General features: G+C 36.8%; 1 protein-coding gene across 2 annotated transcripts in view; it reads right to left on the reverse strand.

Moving 5' to 3' along the window:
- LMNTD1 (lamin tail domain containing 1) overlaps window positions 1-17,419 on the reverse strand; it is a 445,486-nt gene that overhangs the window by 19,634 nt on the left and 408,433 nt on the right. For both annotated transcript variants that reach the window (XM_068560487.1, XM_068560488.1), the window contains 2 exons: window positions 1,148-1,334; window positions 490-609 (listed from right to left, as the gene is read on the reverse strand). In XM_068560487.1, coding sequence (XP_068416588.1) covers window positions 490-609; window positions 1,148-1,334 — 307 coding nt within the window. The remainder of the gene's footprint in view (window positions 1-489; window positions 610-1,147; window positions 1,335-17,419) is intronic.

Raw genomic sequence — 17,419 nt, forward strand, 5'->3', positions numbered from 1 at the left:
TGGGAAAGTCCCAGGCATTGAACCATATAAGATGTCTATTAAATTTCTGACATATAATATAGAGGCTACAAATCATATAGGACAACAATGTGGTTGGTGAAAAATATCTAGCCCTGTTTAAAAATCAGTAGACTCGGGGCTGCCCTGGTGGTGCAGTGGTTAAGAATCCACCTGCCAATGCAGGGGACATGGGTTCGAGCCCTGGTCCGGGACGATCCCACATGCCGAGGAGCAACTAAGCCCGCAAGCCACAACTACTGAGCCTGCGCTCTAGAGCCCACGAGCCACAACTACTGAGCCCGCGTGCCACAACTACTGAAGCCCACACGCCTAGAGCCCGTGCTCTGCAACAAGAGAAGCCATCGCAATGAGAAGCCTGCACACCACGATGAAGAGCAGCCCTCGCTCGCCACAACTAGAGAAAGCCTGCGTGCAGCAACGAAGACCCGACGCAGCCAAAAAAAAAAAAAAAAAGAACTGGACACTGACTTCACCATTAGGTTTGCACAGGATTGTTGTACAATTTGGGCTTGTCCTAAATCTGTTTTGTTCCTTCCAAAGAAAATCTGATGGTGGCTGGTGCTTTGCTTCAGATGCCGCTGCCCAGACCTGTGAGAAAATAGTTTGTTAATAACAATTGCCATTGGAGTTCAACATAGTTTTATAAATGTCAGAGGGTTATTGCAACACATCTTTCTAAACAGGTGAGGTTTTTAAAATATAATGACTGTATAATATGTAATGTCAAGCTGTGTAACTGAACAGCTACTGTATGTGGTTTAAAGAAAAGCCCAAGAAAGAGGGGGGAACTCTCCAGTGTCACCTAAGCAAACCCTCTCTTTGTTTTTTCTTTAAAGAGTATGTTTGTTTAGTTTTAGGAACTTAGGTATTTTATTTTGATAGTTAAATCATAAAAGCACAAAGTACTGTATGCCAAATTGAAGAAAGCTATGGAAATTTAATTATGGGTATTAATTTATATCCAGAGATGGACAAAGTGGCACAATTAACCAACAACAACCAAAAAATCACATTTAACAGAGAGATCAAGGGATGAAGGAACCACTGGTGCTAAGCCATCGTCTGACTGGGTAAATGAGTTTTTCCTGAACAAATCTAGTTCATAGTATTTATATCTTATACTCACTGTTACCGTGGAATTGGCCTGCATTATGATATTGGGAAGGAATTGGTACACAGAGACTGTTTGTCCATCCACATTTTGTTGGAGAATATGATTTCCAATTTCCAGTTCTTTGTCAAGGGAAGAGTTAATGAGCTTCACGCATAAACCTTTGACATTCACTTCAGCTATTTTAATGTCTCCAAGAGCACTAGAAAATAAATCCCAAAGATTATAAGGTGCCTTCATTAGAGTATGTCTTTAGCTCACTTTAAGGACTGAATAATAAATATGCTTTGGAAGTTGTTCCTAAGCTGTGTATTCTGTTGGACAAATTCCATGTAGAAATAGTGTATTTTGTGCCTTAAGCAAATGGCTTGATTTCTTAGTTCTGTTTGTTTATCTGTGCAACAAAATGATCTTTCACATAAAATAAACTGTAAAAATGCTTTAGGTGGGCTTCCCTGGTGGTGCAGTGGTTGAGAATCTGCCTGCCAGGGCAGGGGACACAGGTTCGAGGCCTGGTCTGGGAAGATCCCACATGCCGCGGAGCAACTAGGCCCGTGAGCCGCAACTACTGAGCCTGCGCGTCTGGAGCCTGTGCTCCGCAACAAGAGAGGCCGCGATAGTGAGAGGCCCGCGCACCGCGATGAAGAGTGGCCCCCGCTCACCGCAACTAGAGAAAGCCCTCGCACAGAAACGAAGACCCAACGCAGCCAAAAATAAATAAATAAATAAATAAAAATTAAAAAAAAAAAAAAAAGGATTGCCCTTTGGGGGCGGAAAAATGTTTTAGGTATCAAGGTAAAAATGCCATTGGGAGGTACTATTATTATTATTTAAATTTCCTACTGTTCTTCACAAGAAACACTGAGACATGAAACTCTCAAGTAGATCAAGAGGAAAGTTAAACTATTCAGTTTATTTCTCATAAGGTTACTGTGAACATGAATTGCAACTATGTGCTTAAAAGAATTCTGCAAACTTAAAACATACAAATATAAGATGGTATTTTTTCCTCTTCTAGCGTGTCGAGAGCTTAGTATGTATCAAGGACCAGGTTAAACATTTATATATTAACAGTTTTCAGAGTGTGGGTCACAACCTATAAGTACTGGGTTGGCCAAAAAGTGCCTTCGGTTTTTAAGTAAAAATAAAAGACACATTTTTCATTTTCACGAAGAACTTTATTGAACAACGTATTCATCCTTTTGTTCCACTATCTTCTGCCATTTCTCAGGCAACTTCATAATTCCATCTTCCCAAAACTTTTTATCTTTTTGAGCAAAGAACTGGTCCAGGTGCCTTTTACAGTCTTCCAGGGAATTGAAAATTTTCAGTAAGAGAATTTTGTAAAGACCTAAATAAATGGAAATCCGAAGGTGCAATGTTTGGTGAATACAGCAGATGAATCAGAACTTCCCAGCCAAGCTGTAACAGTTTTTGCCTGGTCATCAAAGAAACATGTGGTCTTGCCTTATCCTGATGGAAGGTTATGTGTTTTCTGTTGACTAATTCCGGATGCTTTTCGTTGAGTGCTGCTTTCAGTTGGTCTAACTGGGAGCAGTACTTGTGGGAATTAATCGCTTGGTTTTCTGGAAGGAGCTCATAATAAAGGACTCCCTTCCAATCTCACCATATACACAACATCACCTTCTTTGGATGAAGACCAGCCTTTGGTGTGATTGGTGGTGGTTCATTTCGCTTGCCCCACAGTTTCTTCCATTCCACATTATTGTACAGTAACCACTTTTCATGGCCCATCACAATTTGTTTAAAAAGCGGAACGTTTTCATTACGTTTCAGTAGAGAATCGTATGTGGAAATACGGTCAAGAAGGTTTCTTCTGCTTAACTTATGTGGAACCCAAACATCAAAGTGATTGACATAACTAAGCTGGTGCAATGATTTTCAATGTTTGATTTAGATATTTTGAGTATGTCGGCTATCTCCCGCATGGTATAACATTGATTGCTCTCAGTTAATGTCTCGATTTGATCGCTATCAACTTCAACTGGTCTACCCAACCGTGGAGCATCGTCCAGAGAGAAATCTCCAGCACGAAACTTCGCAAACCACTTTTGACACATTCTATCAGTCACAGCAACTTCTCCATACACTGCACAAATCTTTTTTTTGCATCTGGGTTGCATTTTTACTTGTCTTGAAATAATAAAGCATAATATGCCGAAAATGTTGCTTTTTTTCTTCCATTTCAATATTAAAATGGCTACACAAAAATTCACCAATTTTGATGTCCTTTTTTAAATGCATGCTAATATGACAGCTGTCACATACAATCTAACAAAATTGTTTTGAACGAAGTTAAAGACAACTAAGTGCTACTAGAGTCATCTTACGGAAAAAAAACGAATGAAACTATTGGCCAACCCAATACGCCATGAAATCCCTTTGGTGGGTTAGGGCCATAATTTAAAAAATGAAATATACCCCTACCAATAATAGGAACCAATACTTATGATGTGCCAGGCACTTTTAAAATACTATCAATATATCTATGATTTCATATCTATAATTCCGAAATGCAAAAATATCTGAAAAACCAAAAGCTTTCTTTAAAAAACACACTTGAAGCAAAATCTGACCTGAATTCCTTTGGTGGCAAAACCTGACCTGAAACTGAGGAGAGGCTAGTTACTGTCTTCGTTCATGACTTGCGTGACTACTCATAAATTTGGCTGTGGAAAGATTACTGTTTGATTTTGGATACTTCTCCAAGCCCTATTGGGGTGTTATGTAATATGTGTTCTAGTCACCATATTACTTTCTTAAAATCCTCCAAATTCTGAATTTGGAAAAATGTAAGTCTCAAAATGTTTTGGTAAAGGCATTGTGGGCTGGTAGTTACTCATTTAATTCTCACAAAAGGCTACATATTTCTTACTGAAGTTCACCATCAAAAATTTGAAAAAAACTGTATTATCTCATTTAATTCTCACAACAACCCAGTGAGACAGGTACTATTTTTAGTCCTACTTTATAGAAAAGGAAACTGAGGTTTAGAGAGATTAACTGCCATGTCCAAGTTCTCTCAATAAATGTTAGTTCTTGTTCTTCTTTTGCAACTAGTAAAGTCTCAAAGAAGTTTGATCCAACCATTCAAATTGTTTAAATTTTGTATACACCCTGGTGGTTGAGCACTGCTAGAAAACACACACACACACACACACACAGTATAGACTGCTGCCACCAAATGAATTAGTGGTCTCCAGCCACATGTGGGCCCTTAGTGATTGGCAGCAAACTGTGTTCTTCATAAGCTGAGCCAGCACCTTCTGTCATTCCCTCAACAACTTTCAAATCCCTGCCTCACATCTCCAGTTTTATTGTCAGAAAATGATCTCACTAAGAAAATAGAGCCATCAGAGAGAAGTGTGTTTTCCTGCTTTCCACTTAGAAGCAGGTTCACCCATGTCCACACTGACCTCTTCGTTCCAGCCACCTCGTTTCAGTGCAAGAGGAACTCTTCTTGCATCTAAAGTGAAACTCTGCTTACCACCTCCTGCTGCTGCTTTGGTGTTTCAGTCCCATTCATTTTTCTCCTTTCACACCAACCTCTCCCTCTAGCCTGCCTCTTTCCCCCAAATATGTACATATCTTCCAACTGCTATAACCTTAAAAAAGAAAAACACAATCCTCCTCTGGCTTCCACTTCCTACTGCCATCACAACCGAGCTTTTGGAAAGACTACGGCATGAGTTCTTCATCTCTTATTCACTCCCTCAACCCACGACCGTATATTTCTGCCTTAGACCAAGAGGAATAATGCCCTCTTAAATTGATCATCAATTAGTAAATTGAGTGGTAACTTTTCAGTCTTTGTCTTTTTTTAAATAGAGGTATAATTGACATATAACATTATATTAGTTTTGGGTGTACAACATAATGATTCAGTATTTGTATATAAGGCAAAATGATCACCACAATAAGTCTAGTTAACATTGATCACCATATACAGTTACAATTATTTTTTCTTGTGGAAAACTGTTAAGATCTACTCTGCTAGCAACTTTCAATACAATACAGTATTGTTAACTGTGGTCTCCATTCTGTACATTACATCCCAATGACTTATTTATTTTATCTGTACATTTCATCCCAATGACTTGTTTATTTTATAATTGGAAATCTGTACTTTTTGACCCCCTTCTGCCATTTTGCCCACCCCCCACCTCTTGCTTCTGGCAACCAATCTGTTCTCTGTATCGATGAGTTTTTTTTTTTTTTAGATTTCATTGATGAGTGAGATCATATGGTATTTGTGTTTCTTTGACTTATTTTACTTAGCACAATGCCTTCAAGGTCCATCCATGTTGTTGCAAATGGCAAGATGTAATTCTTTTTTTATGGCTGAATAATACTGCATTTTATATTTATACCACATTTTATTTACCAATCATTCATTGATGGATACTTAGGTCGTTTCCATATCTTGGCTATTGTAAATAATGCTGCAATGAACATGGCGGTGCATATATCTTTTTGAATTAGAGGTTTTGCTTTCTTCAGATAAATACACAAAAGTGGAATTGCTGGATTATATGATAGTTCTGTTTTTAGTTTTTTGAGGGACTTCCGTACTGTTTTCCACAGTGGTTCAATTTACATTCCCATCACTCAGTCTTAGTCTTAATGTCTCTGTGATATCTGCCTCTGCCAGATAGGTCCTTCTCTCCTTGTTTCCCCAAGTCCACTGTTTTTCTTCTACCAGTCTGGTTGCTCCTTTATAGTCTCTTTTTCAGATTTCTCTTCCTTCAGCCATTTCTCGGTGTGAATCCCTGGGATTCTGCCCTTAACCCTCTTTTATTCCCATCACACTCTATATACTTGATATCACCCACAAACAGGGCTTTCAGTAACCATTAATACACTGATGACTGCTAATCCTTTTCCTGCTGAGCTTCAGACCCATAGAAACAACTGACCCCATAGAAAGAAAGACCCCAAAGATACCTCTAAATCAACATGCCCCAAAATGAATTCATAATTTTAGGAAAGTAGAAAACCTATTCCAGGCAATTTCATCATCATCTATCCTGTTGGCCACGCCTGAAACTTCTATTACTTTCCTGCTCTCTTATCCTTCTTGCCTTATCTGTGATGGTGTTCTATTAATATTACTCTTTAGTATCTTCGGTATATATTTCCTTCTCTCCATCCCTATTGCTGCTGTCTTCATTAGGCCCTCATCACCTCTGTGTCACAGTGTAACAGTGTCTTAACTGGTTTCTCCAGTCTTGCTCCCTCCTAACCATTCAACATTTTGCTTCCAGAGCAATCTTTGTACAAGGATAAATCCTTCAAAGTCTGACCATTTCTTTCTAGAGAAAACACCAATGTCACAGCATAGAAACAAGGCCCTACGTAATCTATCAGCCTCTTTAATTTCTTTTTTTCCCTACTTCCTATCTTTGCTTAAATTGCAACCACAAGAATTTCTCACAAGACTTGTGATAATTCATGTCATTGCATGCTTCACCCATTGCCTATGCATGTGCTATTCCTTCTTCTTGTTCCACAACACTTGAAATTTTCAGACTTCTTAATACTTAATATCTTGGGTACAAAATATCTCATTGTTATTTTAATTTGATTTTCCCTGTTTATAGTTAGTTGAGTAAGCTACTTATTGGCTACTCAGTTTTCTTTTGAAAATTGTCTTTCATGTAATTTAGTCCATTTCTATAGGGTTGTTTTACATTTTTATGATGGATTTATAGTATAGTATGTAAATATATACAGAAATTTTTGAAAGAACTGTGTGGTAATAAGTGGGTATTATCCATGTTAAGTTGCTATGTTGGTAATAACTTGCTATGACAGCAACAGAAAACTAACATACACTTCTTATGAATTGTAGAATCACGGTGCTAAAAATATTGCCTGCAGCTTTGGTCCCAATGCCCTCACCAGAGATTTATTCCAGAGTTTTCTGTTTTCTATTTTTCTGTTGATAAACCAGCTACCAATCTTTTGGTTGTTCCTTTGAAGGTAAGTGTCCTTTTTCTCTGGCTGACTAAGATTTTCCTTACTTCTCCTGTTTTAGAAGTTTTTCTACATCGTACCTAGGGTTCCCCCCCCCCCACCCCATGTTTTCTCTTGCTGGGAGTTGGTAGTGTTGCTTGTACCTGTGGCTTGATGTCTTTCATTTTTGGGAAAATTCTCTGCCAGTATTTCCACCAATACTGTTCTACCTCAGTCCTTCTCTCCTCTCCTTAGTGACTTCAATTACAAGCATTTAGATTTTTAAAAATCTTGCCCTAATTTTTCCTTATGCTTGTTTTTTCTAATCTCTTTGCTCTCTATAATTCAGCCTGGATGTTTTCTTCTGAGAATGTTCCAGTTCAATAATTCTCTCTTCTGTTGCATCAGATATATTGTTAAACTCATCTACTTTTGAAATAGTAATTTCTGTTATTGGATTTTTTTTCCTAGAATTTCCTACTGATTCTTTTTAGTTTCCAGTTCTATGCTAAAAATTTTTATCTTGTCATTTAATTCCTTGACTATTTTAGTCAAGGTTATTTAAAAATCCCTGTCAGATAACCATAATATCTGGATCTTCTAGGCCTGCTTTTATTGTCCATTTTAAATTTTACTATTGGGTCAACTTTTATTGTTTGTATGCCTTGTTATTTTTGACTTAGTGCCTAGTATGATAGATTAAACATTGCAGAGGTAATTTAAAGCTATGTATAATGTTTTCTTGATCCAGAGAGGATTTACTTTAACTTCTGGCAGCCATCTACGTTGGGGGGAAACAACTTTAACCCAATCAGGGTGTGAAATAATTTGACACTAGGCTTTGGCCCCAATTAGGCTGGTTTATTTTGAAGATAGCCTTAATACTGTGTGTACCTTTGAAGTTACAACTGAAAGCCTGGGGTGTTTATCAGTGACCATCCTTCTTGACAGGCCCTGAATCAAGCCAATTTTTATTCACCCAGTCCTGTGAGACTGCCAAAATCTCTGAATAATTTCTCAGCCTCTTAGTTGCTGCTTTCAAATTGACAACTGTTTTGAGGAGAAAAGTGGCTCCAAATGTCAGGCTGTCACTCTGAGTTTCCTCTCCTAGAAGAGGACTTGTGAGAATATAAGATGTAAAATCTATGAAATCTTTATGTATTTATTTATTTATTTGGTTGTGCCAGATCTTAGTTGTGGCAAGCAGGCTCCTTAGTTGTGGTTCACGGGCTCCTTAGTTGCAGCTCACCGGCTCCTTAGTTGTGGCACATGGCTCCTTAGTTGTGGCATGAGAACTCTTAGTTGCAGCATGCATGTGGGATCTAGTTCCCTGGCCAGGGATTGAACTGAGGCCCCCTGCATTGGGAGTGTGAAGTCTTAACCACTGTGCCACCAGTTAAGTCCCAATCTATGAAACCTTGATCTACACTACCAAACTGCATTCAGTGGTCTCACTTTATACCCATACTACATTGTATGAGGTTGCCTGTTTTGTAGAGAGGTTCACTTTTGATCAATGTATATACCTGTTCCTTTCTTTTACATTACTGTTATGGTTCTTACTAAATTGTAGATATAACATTTTTACTCTTATTTGATAGCCCTAGAATTTCTCTATGTCATCCTCATTCTAGTGTTACTGAATTCTCTGTGGGATGTTTTTATTTTTTGACAGAATTCCTTTTTGTTTTTGAGACTTGCTTTTTCTGCCTGGGAAGATGAGCAGTAGTTTAGTTTTTCTTTTAACCAGATAAGACCCTAGAATAGCTCAGTTATCCTTTTGTTATCATATATGTAATTGGATATGTACAGTTGCTTTTCAAAAACATTTCATTATTCAAGTGAAACGTTTATTCATTGATGTTAAATTTTTATTTTATGCACATAAGTAGAATAAATTAGCTTGTCTGAAAGAAAAAAATACCATTGTTCATATCAGGGCTAGCCACTTCATTTGCCTTCCTTTTGATATAAGGCCAAAAGTTACAGGAAAATACTTCACATAATACATGGAAATTCACCGAGACAGGGCTGTTAATCTGCTATCACACAGCCTTTTGTAGTTATCTTTTTTTTCTTCCCTGTGAGCCTTCCCATTTTTTGTATAGTAGGAAAATGACTTGAAACCTCTAAGTTGTGACTGGCTGAGAGTGTAGAGTGATGTACCAATCATTCTGTCAGTAGCCTTTGCATGGTCTTGATTTATAGAGATTGAAAAGACAAATGGCTATATCACTTTTTAAAAAATGACAATTTTTCATTATTTAAGCTCTGATTTCTCTAGTTGTTGGAGTCTACTTGATAGCTCCATGCTACTTTACTTATCTGCCTTTAGATTTTTGCTACTCTAAAGTTTACTAAACTTGTCTTTAGCATTTCAGTTCTTCCAATATGTATCTATCTAACATTATCTATGAAAATTGGCACCTGTGTTTATAGTTGCCATTAACACAAGGCAAGACAAAGACCACATGATCACACTTTTTAATCAGATGCAGGAAAAACATTTGACAAAATTCAACATCTTTTCACTATAAAAACCTCAAAAAATAGGTAAAGAAGGGACATACCTCAGCACAATAAATGACATATATGAAAAGCCCACAGCTAACACAATCAGTGAGGAAAAACTTCCTCTAAGATCCACAAAAAGGCAAGGATGCCCATTCTCACCACTGCTGTTCATCTTAGTACTGGAAGTCCTACCCAGAGAAATCAGGAAAGAAAAAGAAAAAGAAATGCCAAATCAGAAGGGAAAAAGTGAATTATCTCTGTTTGCAGATGACATGATCATATAAGTAAAAAACCCTAAGAACACCACAAAACAAATTCAGTAAATTGTAGGATGCGAAAATCAACATACGAAAATCAGTGGCATTTCTGTACACTAACAATGAACTAACCAAAAGGGAAATTAAGAAAACGATCCCATTTATGTTAGCAACAAAAGAACAAAATACTTAGCCATTAACTTAACCAAAAAAATGGAAGATTTATACACTGAAAACTACAAAACACTGATGAAGGAAATTTAAAAAGACACAAATAAATGGAAAGACATTCCACGTTCATGGATTGGAAGAAGTAATGTTGTCAAAATGTTCATACCAGTCAAAGTGATTTAGAGATTCAGTGCAATCCCTATCAAAATCCCAATGGCATTTTTAAACAGAAGCTGTAAAAAAAACCCTAAAATGTATGTGAAACTACAAAAGACCCCAAATAGCCAAAGCATTCTTGAGCAAGAACAAAGCTGGAGGTATTACACTTCCTGACTTCAAATTATATTATAAAGCTAAAGTAACTAAAACAGTGTGGTACCAGCATAAAAAAAGACATATAGACCAATGGAACAGAATAGAGAACCCAGAAACAAACCCACACATTTATGGTCAACTGCTCTTCAACAGCAGTGCCAAGAGCACACGATAGGGAAAGGATAGTCTCTTTAATAAATGCTGGAAAAGTGGATATCCACATGCAAAAAATGAAACTGGACCTCTATCACACACCATACACAAAAATCAACTCTAAATGGGTTAAAGACTTAAAGGTAAGACTCAAAACCATAAAACTCCTATAAGAAACTATAGGGGAAAACCTTCTTGACATTGGTCTTGACAGTAATTTCTTAGCTAACACACCAAAAGCACAGGTGAGAAAAGCAAATATAGAAAAATGGGATTACCTCAATTAAAAAAGCTCCTGCACAGCAAAGGAAACAATCAACAAAATGAAAAGGCAACCTACAAAATGGGAAAAAAATATTTGCAAATCATATATTTGATAAGGGGTTAATATCTAAAATATATAAGGAACTCACATAACTCAACAGCAAACAATCAAATAATCCAATTAAAAAATGGGAAAGGACCTGAATAGACGTTTTTCCAAAGAAGATATGTGAATGGCCAACAGGTACACAAAAAGGGGCTTAACATCACTAATCACAGGGAAACGCAAATCAAAACCACAATGAGATATCACCTCACACCTGTAATAATAGCTGTTATCAAAGAGACAACAATAAGTATTGGCAAAGATGTAGAGAAAAGGGAACCCTGTGCACTGTTGTTGGGAATGTAAATTGATGCAGTGCTATGGAAAACAGTGTGGAGGTTCTTCAAAAAATTAAAAATAGAACTACCATATGATCCAGCAATCCCACTTCTAGGTATTTGAAGGAAATAAAATTACCATTAGTTGAGTTATCTGCACCACCATGTTCATTGCAGCATTATTCATAATAGCCAAGACACAGAAACAAAGTGTCCATTGACAGATGAATGGATAAAGTGAATGTGGTATTTATTTTATAAATACAGTTGATTATTGAACAGTGCCGGGGTTAGGGGTGCCGACCCCCCACACAGTGGAAAATCAGCATGTAACTTTATAGTCGGCCTTCCATATCCATGATTCCACATCCACAAATTCAGCCAAATACAGATCATGTAGTACTGGAGTATTAATTGAAAAAAATCCACCTATAAGTGAACCCATGCAGCAGTTCAAACCTGTGTTGTTCAAGAGTCAACTGTGTATATATATATATATATATATACACACACACACACACACACACACACACACACACACATATATTATGTATGTAATGGAGTATTATTCAGCCATAAAATGAAGGACGACCTGCCATTTGTGACAACATGGATGGATGTTGAGCACATTATGCTAAGTGAAATAAATCAGACAGAGAAAGACAAATACTGTATGGTCTCAGTTATATGTGGAATTTTAAAAAGCTGAATTCATAGAAACAGAAATTAGAACAGTGTTTGCCAGGAGATAGAAGGTAGGGGAAATGGGGGAAATATTGGTCAAAAGATAAAAACTTCCAGTTATAAGATGAATAAGTTCTGGGAATCTTATGAACAACACGGTGACTATAGTTAAAAATACAGTATTATATACTTGAAAATTGCTAAGACAGTAGACAGTGGATCTTAAATGTTCTCACCAGAAAAAAAAAAAAGGTAATTATGTGAAGGATGTGTTAACTAATTTTATTACGGTAATCATTTCACAATACATATGAGTATCAAATCATCATTGTGTAAGTTTACACAATGTTATTTGTCAATTATATCTCAATAAAAAACCCCAAAAGACAAAAAAATGAAGTTGTACATCTTAAATATATGCAATTATGTCAATGATATCTCAATAAAACTGTCTAAAAAAAGCGAAAGAAGAAATGGTTATAAGCAGATCCATACTACAAAAAACGTTAAAGGAAATTCTTTTCAGGTACTAGCATAATTATAATGGATGGAAATATAATTTATAGATCAAAAAAATAAACAAAACAAACAAACAAAAAGAACTAAAAAGCAAAGAAAAGCAGTGAAAATACATAAGGGTAAATATATAATATTTTTCTTATCATTTAAATTTCTTTAAAAATTGATTATTTAAACCAAAATAACTATGAGTATGGGATTTACACCATATGTAGAAGTAAAATATGTGACAGCAGAAGCACAATGGCTGGGAGGAGAGAAATGAAATTATAGTATTCTAAGGCTCTTATACTATTTGTGAAGTGGTAAAATATAACATGAGGGTAGTCTGTAATAGGCTCAAGATGTATCCTATAAACCTGGAAGGAACCCCTAAAGTAAAAGAGTTATAGCTAATCAGCCAACAATGGAGATAAAATGGAATATAAATAATGATTAATTTCAAAGAAGACAGAAAAAGAAGAAAAAGAGAACAGAACAGTTGGGACAAATAGAAAACAAATAACAAGATAACAGAATTAATTAACCATATTAAAAATTACTTTAAATCTAAATTGTTTAAATGCCCAAATTAAAAGACAGAGATTGTCAGAAGATGAAAGAGCAAGCCTACTGCATGCTACCTATCGATACAAAACATAATATTAAATATAAAGACACTAATAGGCTAAAAGTAAAAGGATAAAAAAAGATATACCATGCTAACACCAGTAAAAGAAAGCTGGAATGGCTATATTGATATTAGACGTAGTAGATTTCTGAGCAAAGAATAATGCCATGGATAAAGAAGTTTATTTCATAATGATATAGACATCAATTCTATATTGGAAGAAGATATAACAATCCTAAATGTTTATACACCTAAAAACAGGGCTTCAACATACATGAAACTAAAACTGATAGAAATGCAAGAAGAAATCAACAAATCCACAATTATAGTTGGAAATTTTAACACCCCTTTTTCAATAATTGATGGACATAAAATCAACAAAAAAGACAATAGACTTAACACCATCAATCAATTTGACCTGATCAATATTTACAAAACACTCCACTCAACGATAAATATGTTTACCAGAACATTTACCAGGATAGACAATATCTGCTATAAAGCAAGTCCCAATACATTTAAAAGGACTCAGTCATATAAATTATGTTCTTTGACCACTATGAAACTGAATTAGAAATCAATAACAAAAGATATCCTGAAAATCATCAGAACTGGAAAAATCTGTAAAATATTTGGGAACTAAATAATAGACTTCTTACTACTCAAGGATCAAAGAAGAAATAAAAATGGAAACTAGAAAGTATTTTGATGCCACAGCTAAGTGCTGAATCTTGGGCAGACTGTCCCTGGGAGGGGACTCAATCTAGCTATGCAGAGATAGCAAGGAGAGCCTGGAGTGTGTTCTGTGTGGAGCGGCGGTGGCCACTGTCAGCACACTCAGGAGTACACAGCAGCTCTCCCAGTGAGAGTGCCCTGGGCTCTGTCCACGCCATACTGCAGCTTAGCACTAGATCTGGGTCCTGGAAGAAGACTGCCACAGAGGCAGCCCAGATCTCAGGCAGCAGCTGAACCACCTCAATTCCTGCAGCCACAATACCTCAACCCCCAGCCCCAGCCTACTTCACATCACGGCTTTGCACTAGATTTAGGACAAACACAACAAAGAAAGGTAAGTGACCTTGGTGCTGCTTCTGAGCAGAACCATGGACACCTACACAAGCGGTGCATAGGTCCTCTGTGACTGCACAGACCTCATTGCTTCAGCAATCACCTCCTTTGGGGCAGGGCATGCACTCAAGGGCAACAGAGTCTGACTGAACCTGATCCTCAGGGCTTCTGCTCCAACAACTGGGGAGTAGACCCTGCTCCTGACAGGGCAGCAACAGCCATGGAACAGAGAGGAAGTCCGGCCTCACAACCTGCACAGGCTCTACACACTACAACACCAACCACACCCCTATCAAGGGGATAACGGCCAGCACACCTTTAGGAAAGACATGGCAGATGTCCATACCAAAAGCAGTCCTCACACCAAAAACGCTGGACACACAAAGTCTACACAGGGATGTTCCCACATAAAAACACCTCTTGAAGTGATGTTCAACACCGCAGCAATCAGACAAGAAAAATTGAAAGGGAAGAAGGTAAAACTGTCAGTATTGCAGATGACATGATACTCTATATGGAGTCTCCACACAAAAACTATTAGAACTAATAAATGAATTCAGCAAGGTAGCAGGATACAAGATTAATATACAGAAATTTCTTGCATTTTTAAACATTAATAATAAAGTAACAGAAAGAGAAATTTAAAAATCCTGTTTCAAATCTCATCAAAAAGAATAAAATACTTAGGAATAAACTTAACCAAGGAGGTAAAAGACCTATATGCTGAAAACTATAACACAGTGACAAAGGAAAGTGAAGATGATTCAAAGAAATGGAAAGATATCTCATGTTTTTGGATTGGAAGAATTAGTATTGTTAAAATGGCCATAGTACCCAAAGCAACTTACAGATTTAATGCAACCTCTATCAAAATACCATGACAGTTTTCTCAGAACCAGAACAAATATCCTAAAATTTATATGGAACCACAAAAAAACCAGAATTGCCAAAGCAATACTGAGGAAAAAGAACAAAGCTGGAAGTGTAACTCTTCCACACTTCGGACTGTACTACAAACCTGCAGTAATCAAAACTGTGGTATTGGCACAAAAACAGAGTTATGGATCAATGCAACAAGATAGAGAGCCCAGAAATAAACCCACACACCTATTATCAATTAATGTATGACAAAGGAAATAAGAATATACAATGGAGAAATGACCATCTCTTCAACAAGTGGTATTGGGAAAGCTGGACAGCTAAAGCTGGATGTAAATCAATGAAATTAGAACATTTCCTCACACCATATACAAAAGTAAAGTCAAAATTGTTTAAAGACCTAAATGTAAGACATGACACCATGTAACTCCTAGAAGAGAACATAGGCAGAACATAATTTAACATAGGTTGTAGCAATATTTTCTTAGATCAGTCACCCAAGACAAAAGAAATAAAAGCAAAAGTAGACAAATGGGACATAACCAAACTTAAAAGCTTTTGCACAGCAAAGGAAACCATCAACAAAACGAAAAGACAACCTATGGAACGGGAGAAAACAATTGCAAATGATGCAACCAACAGGGGGTTAATATCCAAAATGTATAAGCAGCTCATACAACTCAATAGCGAAGAAACAAAAAACCACATCCAAAAATGGGCAAAGACCTAAACAGACATTTTTCCAAAGAAGACACATGAAAAGATGCTCAACATCGCTAATTATTAGAGAAATGCATATCAAAACCACAATGGGGAATCACCTCACACCTGTTAGAATGGCTATCATTAAAAAGCCTACAAATAGGGCTTCCCTGGTGGCGCAGTGGTTGAGAATCTGCCTGCCAATGCAGGGGACGCGGGTTCGAGCCCTGGTCTGGGAAGATCCCACATGCCGCGGAGCAACTCGGCCCGTGAGCCACAGTTACTGAGCCTGCGCGTCTGAAGCCTGTGCTCGGCAACGAGAGGCCGCGATAGTGAGAGGCCCGCGCACCGCTATGAAGATTGGCCCCTGCACCGCAATGAAGAGTGGCCCCCGCTTGCCACAACTAGAGAAAGCCTCGTACAGAAACGAAGACCCAACACAGCCATACATACATACATACATACATAAAAAGAATGTAAGCAGACAAGAATAGCATTAAAAAAAAAAGTCTACAAATAATAAATGATGGAGAGGGTGTGGAGAAAATAAAACCCTCCTACTGTTGGTGGGAATGTAAATTGGTGCAGCTACTATGGAAAACAGTACAGAGGTTCCTTCAAAACTAAAAATAGAGCTACCATATGATCCAGCAATCTCACTCCTGGGCATATATCTGGAAAATGTGGAAACTCAAATTTGAAAAGATACATGCACCCCAATGTTCATAGTAGTACTATTTACAATAACCAAGGGATGGAAACAACCCAAGTGCCCATCAACAGAGAGTGGATAACGAAGATGTGGTGTATATATATATATACAATGGAATATTACTCAGCCATAAAAATGAATGAAATATTGCCATTTGCAGCAACATGGATGGACCAAGAGAATATTATACTTAATGAAGTAAGTCAGAGAAAGACAAATAATATATCACATGTGGGATCTAAAAAATAATACAAATGAATCTATATACAAAACAGAAAGAGACTCACAGATAAAGAAAACAAACTTATGGTTATCAAGGGGAGAGGAAGGGCAGGGGAGGGACAAATTAGGAGTATGGGATTAACAGATACAGACTACTACACCTAAAATAGATAAGCAACAAAAATTTACTGTATAGCACAAGGAATTCAATATCTTGTAATAATCTATAATGGAATATAATAAAAAATGAATCACTATGCTATACACCTGAAACTAACACAATATTGTAAATCAACTCTACTTAAATAAAAAAAAAGTATTTTGAAGTGAAAATGAAAATAAAACACATCAAAATTTGTGGGATTCCACTAAAAGCTGTAGTTAGGGGAAATTTTACAGTGCTAAATGCTTGTATTAGAAGAGAAAATGTTTTCAAATCAATGATCTCAACTTCCACCTTGAGAAACTAGAAAAAAAAAGCAAATGAAACCTGAAGTATGCAGAAGAAAGGGAATACAGATCAGAATGGAAATCTATGAATAGAAAACAAAGCAACAAAATTAGAGAAAATCAATTAAATGAAACACTGATTCTTTGAAGCTCAACAAAATTGATAACTCTTGGGCAAGATTTATCAGGAAAAAGAGAGAAGACACATATGGCCATTATCAGCAATAAGAAATGTGACATCACTACAGATTCTATAGATACTAAAAGGATAATAAGGGAATATTATGTATAATTTTACAACAATAAATCTGACAACTTAGATGAAATGGACAAATTCCTTGAAAGACACAAACTACTCAAGTTCACTCAAGAAGAAATAGGTAACCGGACTATCCTGACATCTATTT

Source organism: Eschrichtius robustus, chromosome 13 (assembly GCF_028021215.1).
Source record: "Eschrichtius robustus isolate mEscRob2 chromosome 13, mEscRob2.pri, whole genome shotgun sequence".
Taxonomy (NCBI): Eukaryota; Metazoa; Chordata; class Mammalia; order Artiodactyla; family Eschrichtiidae; genus Eschrichtius; species Eschrichtius robustus.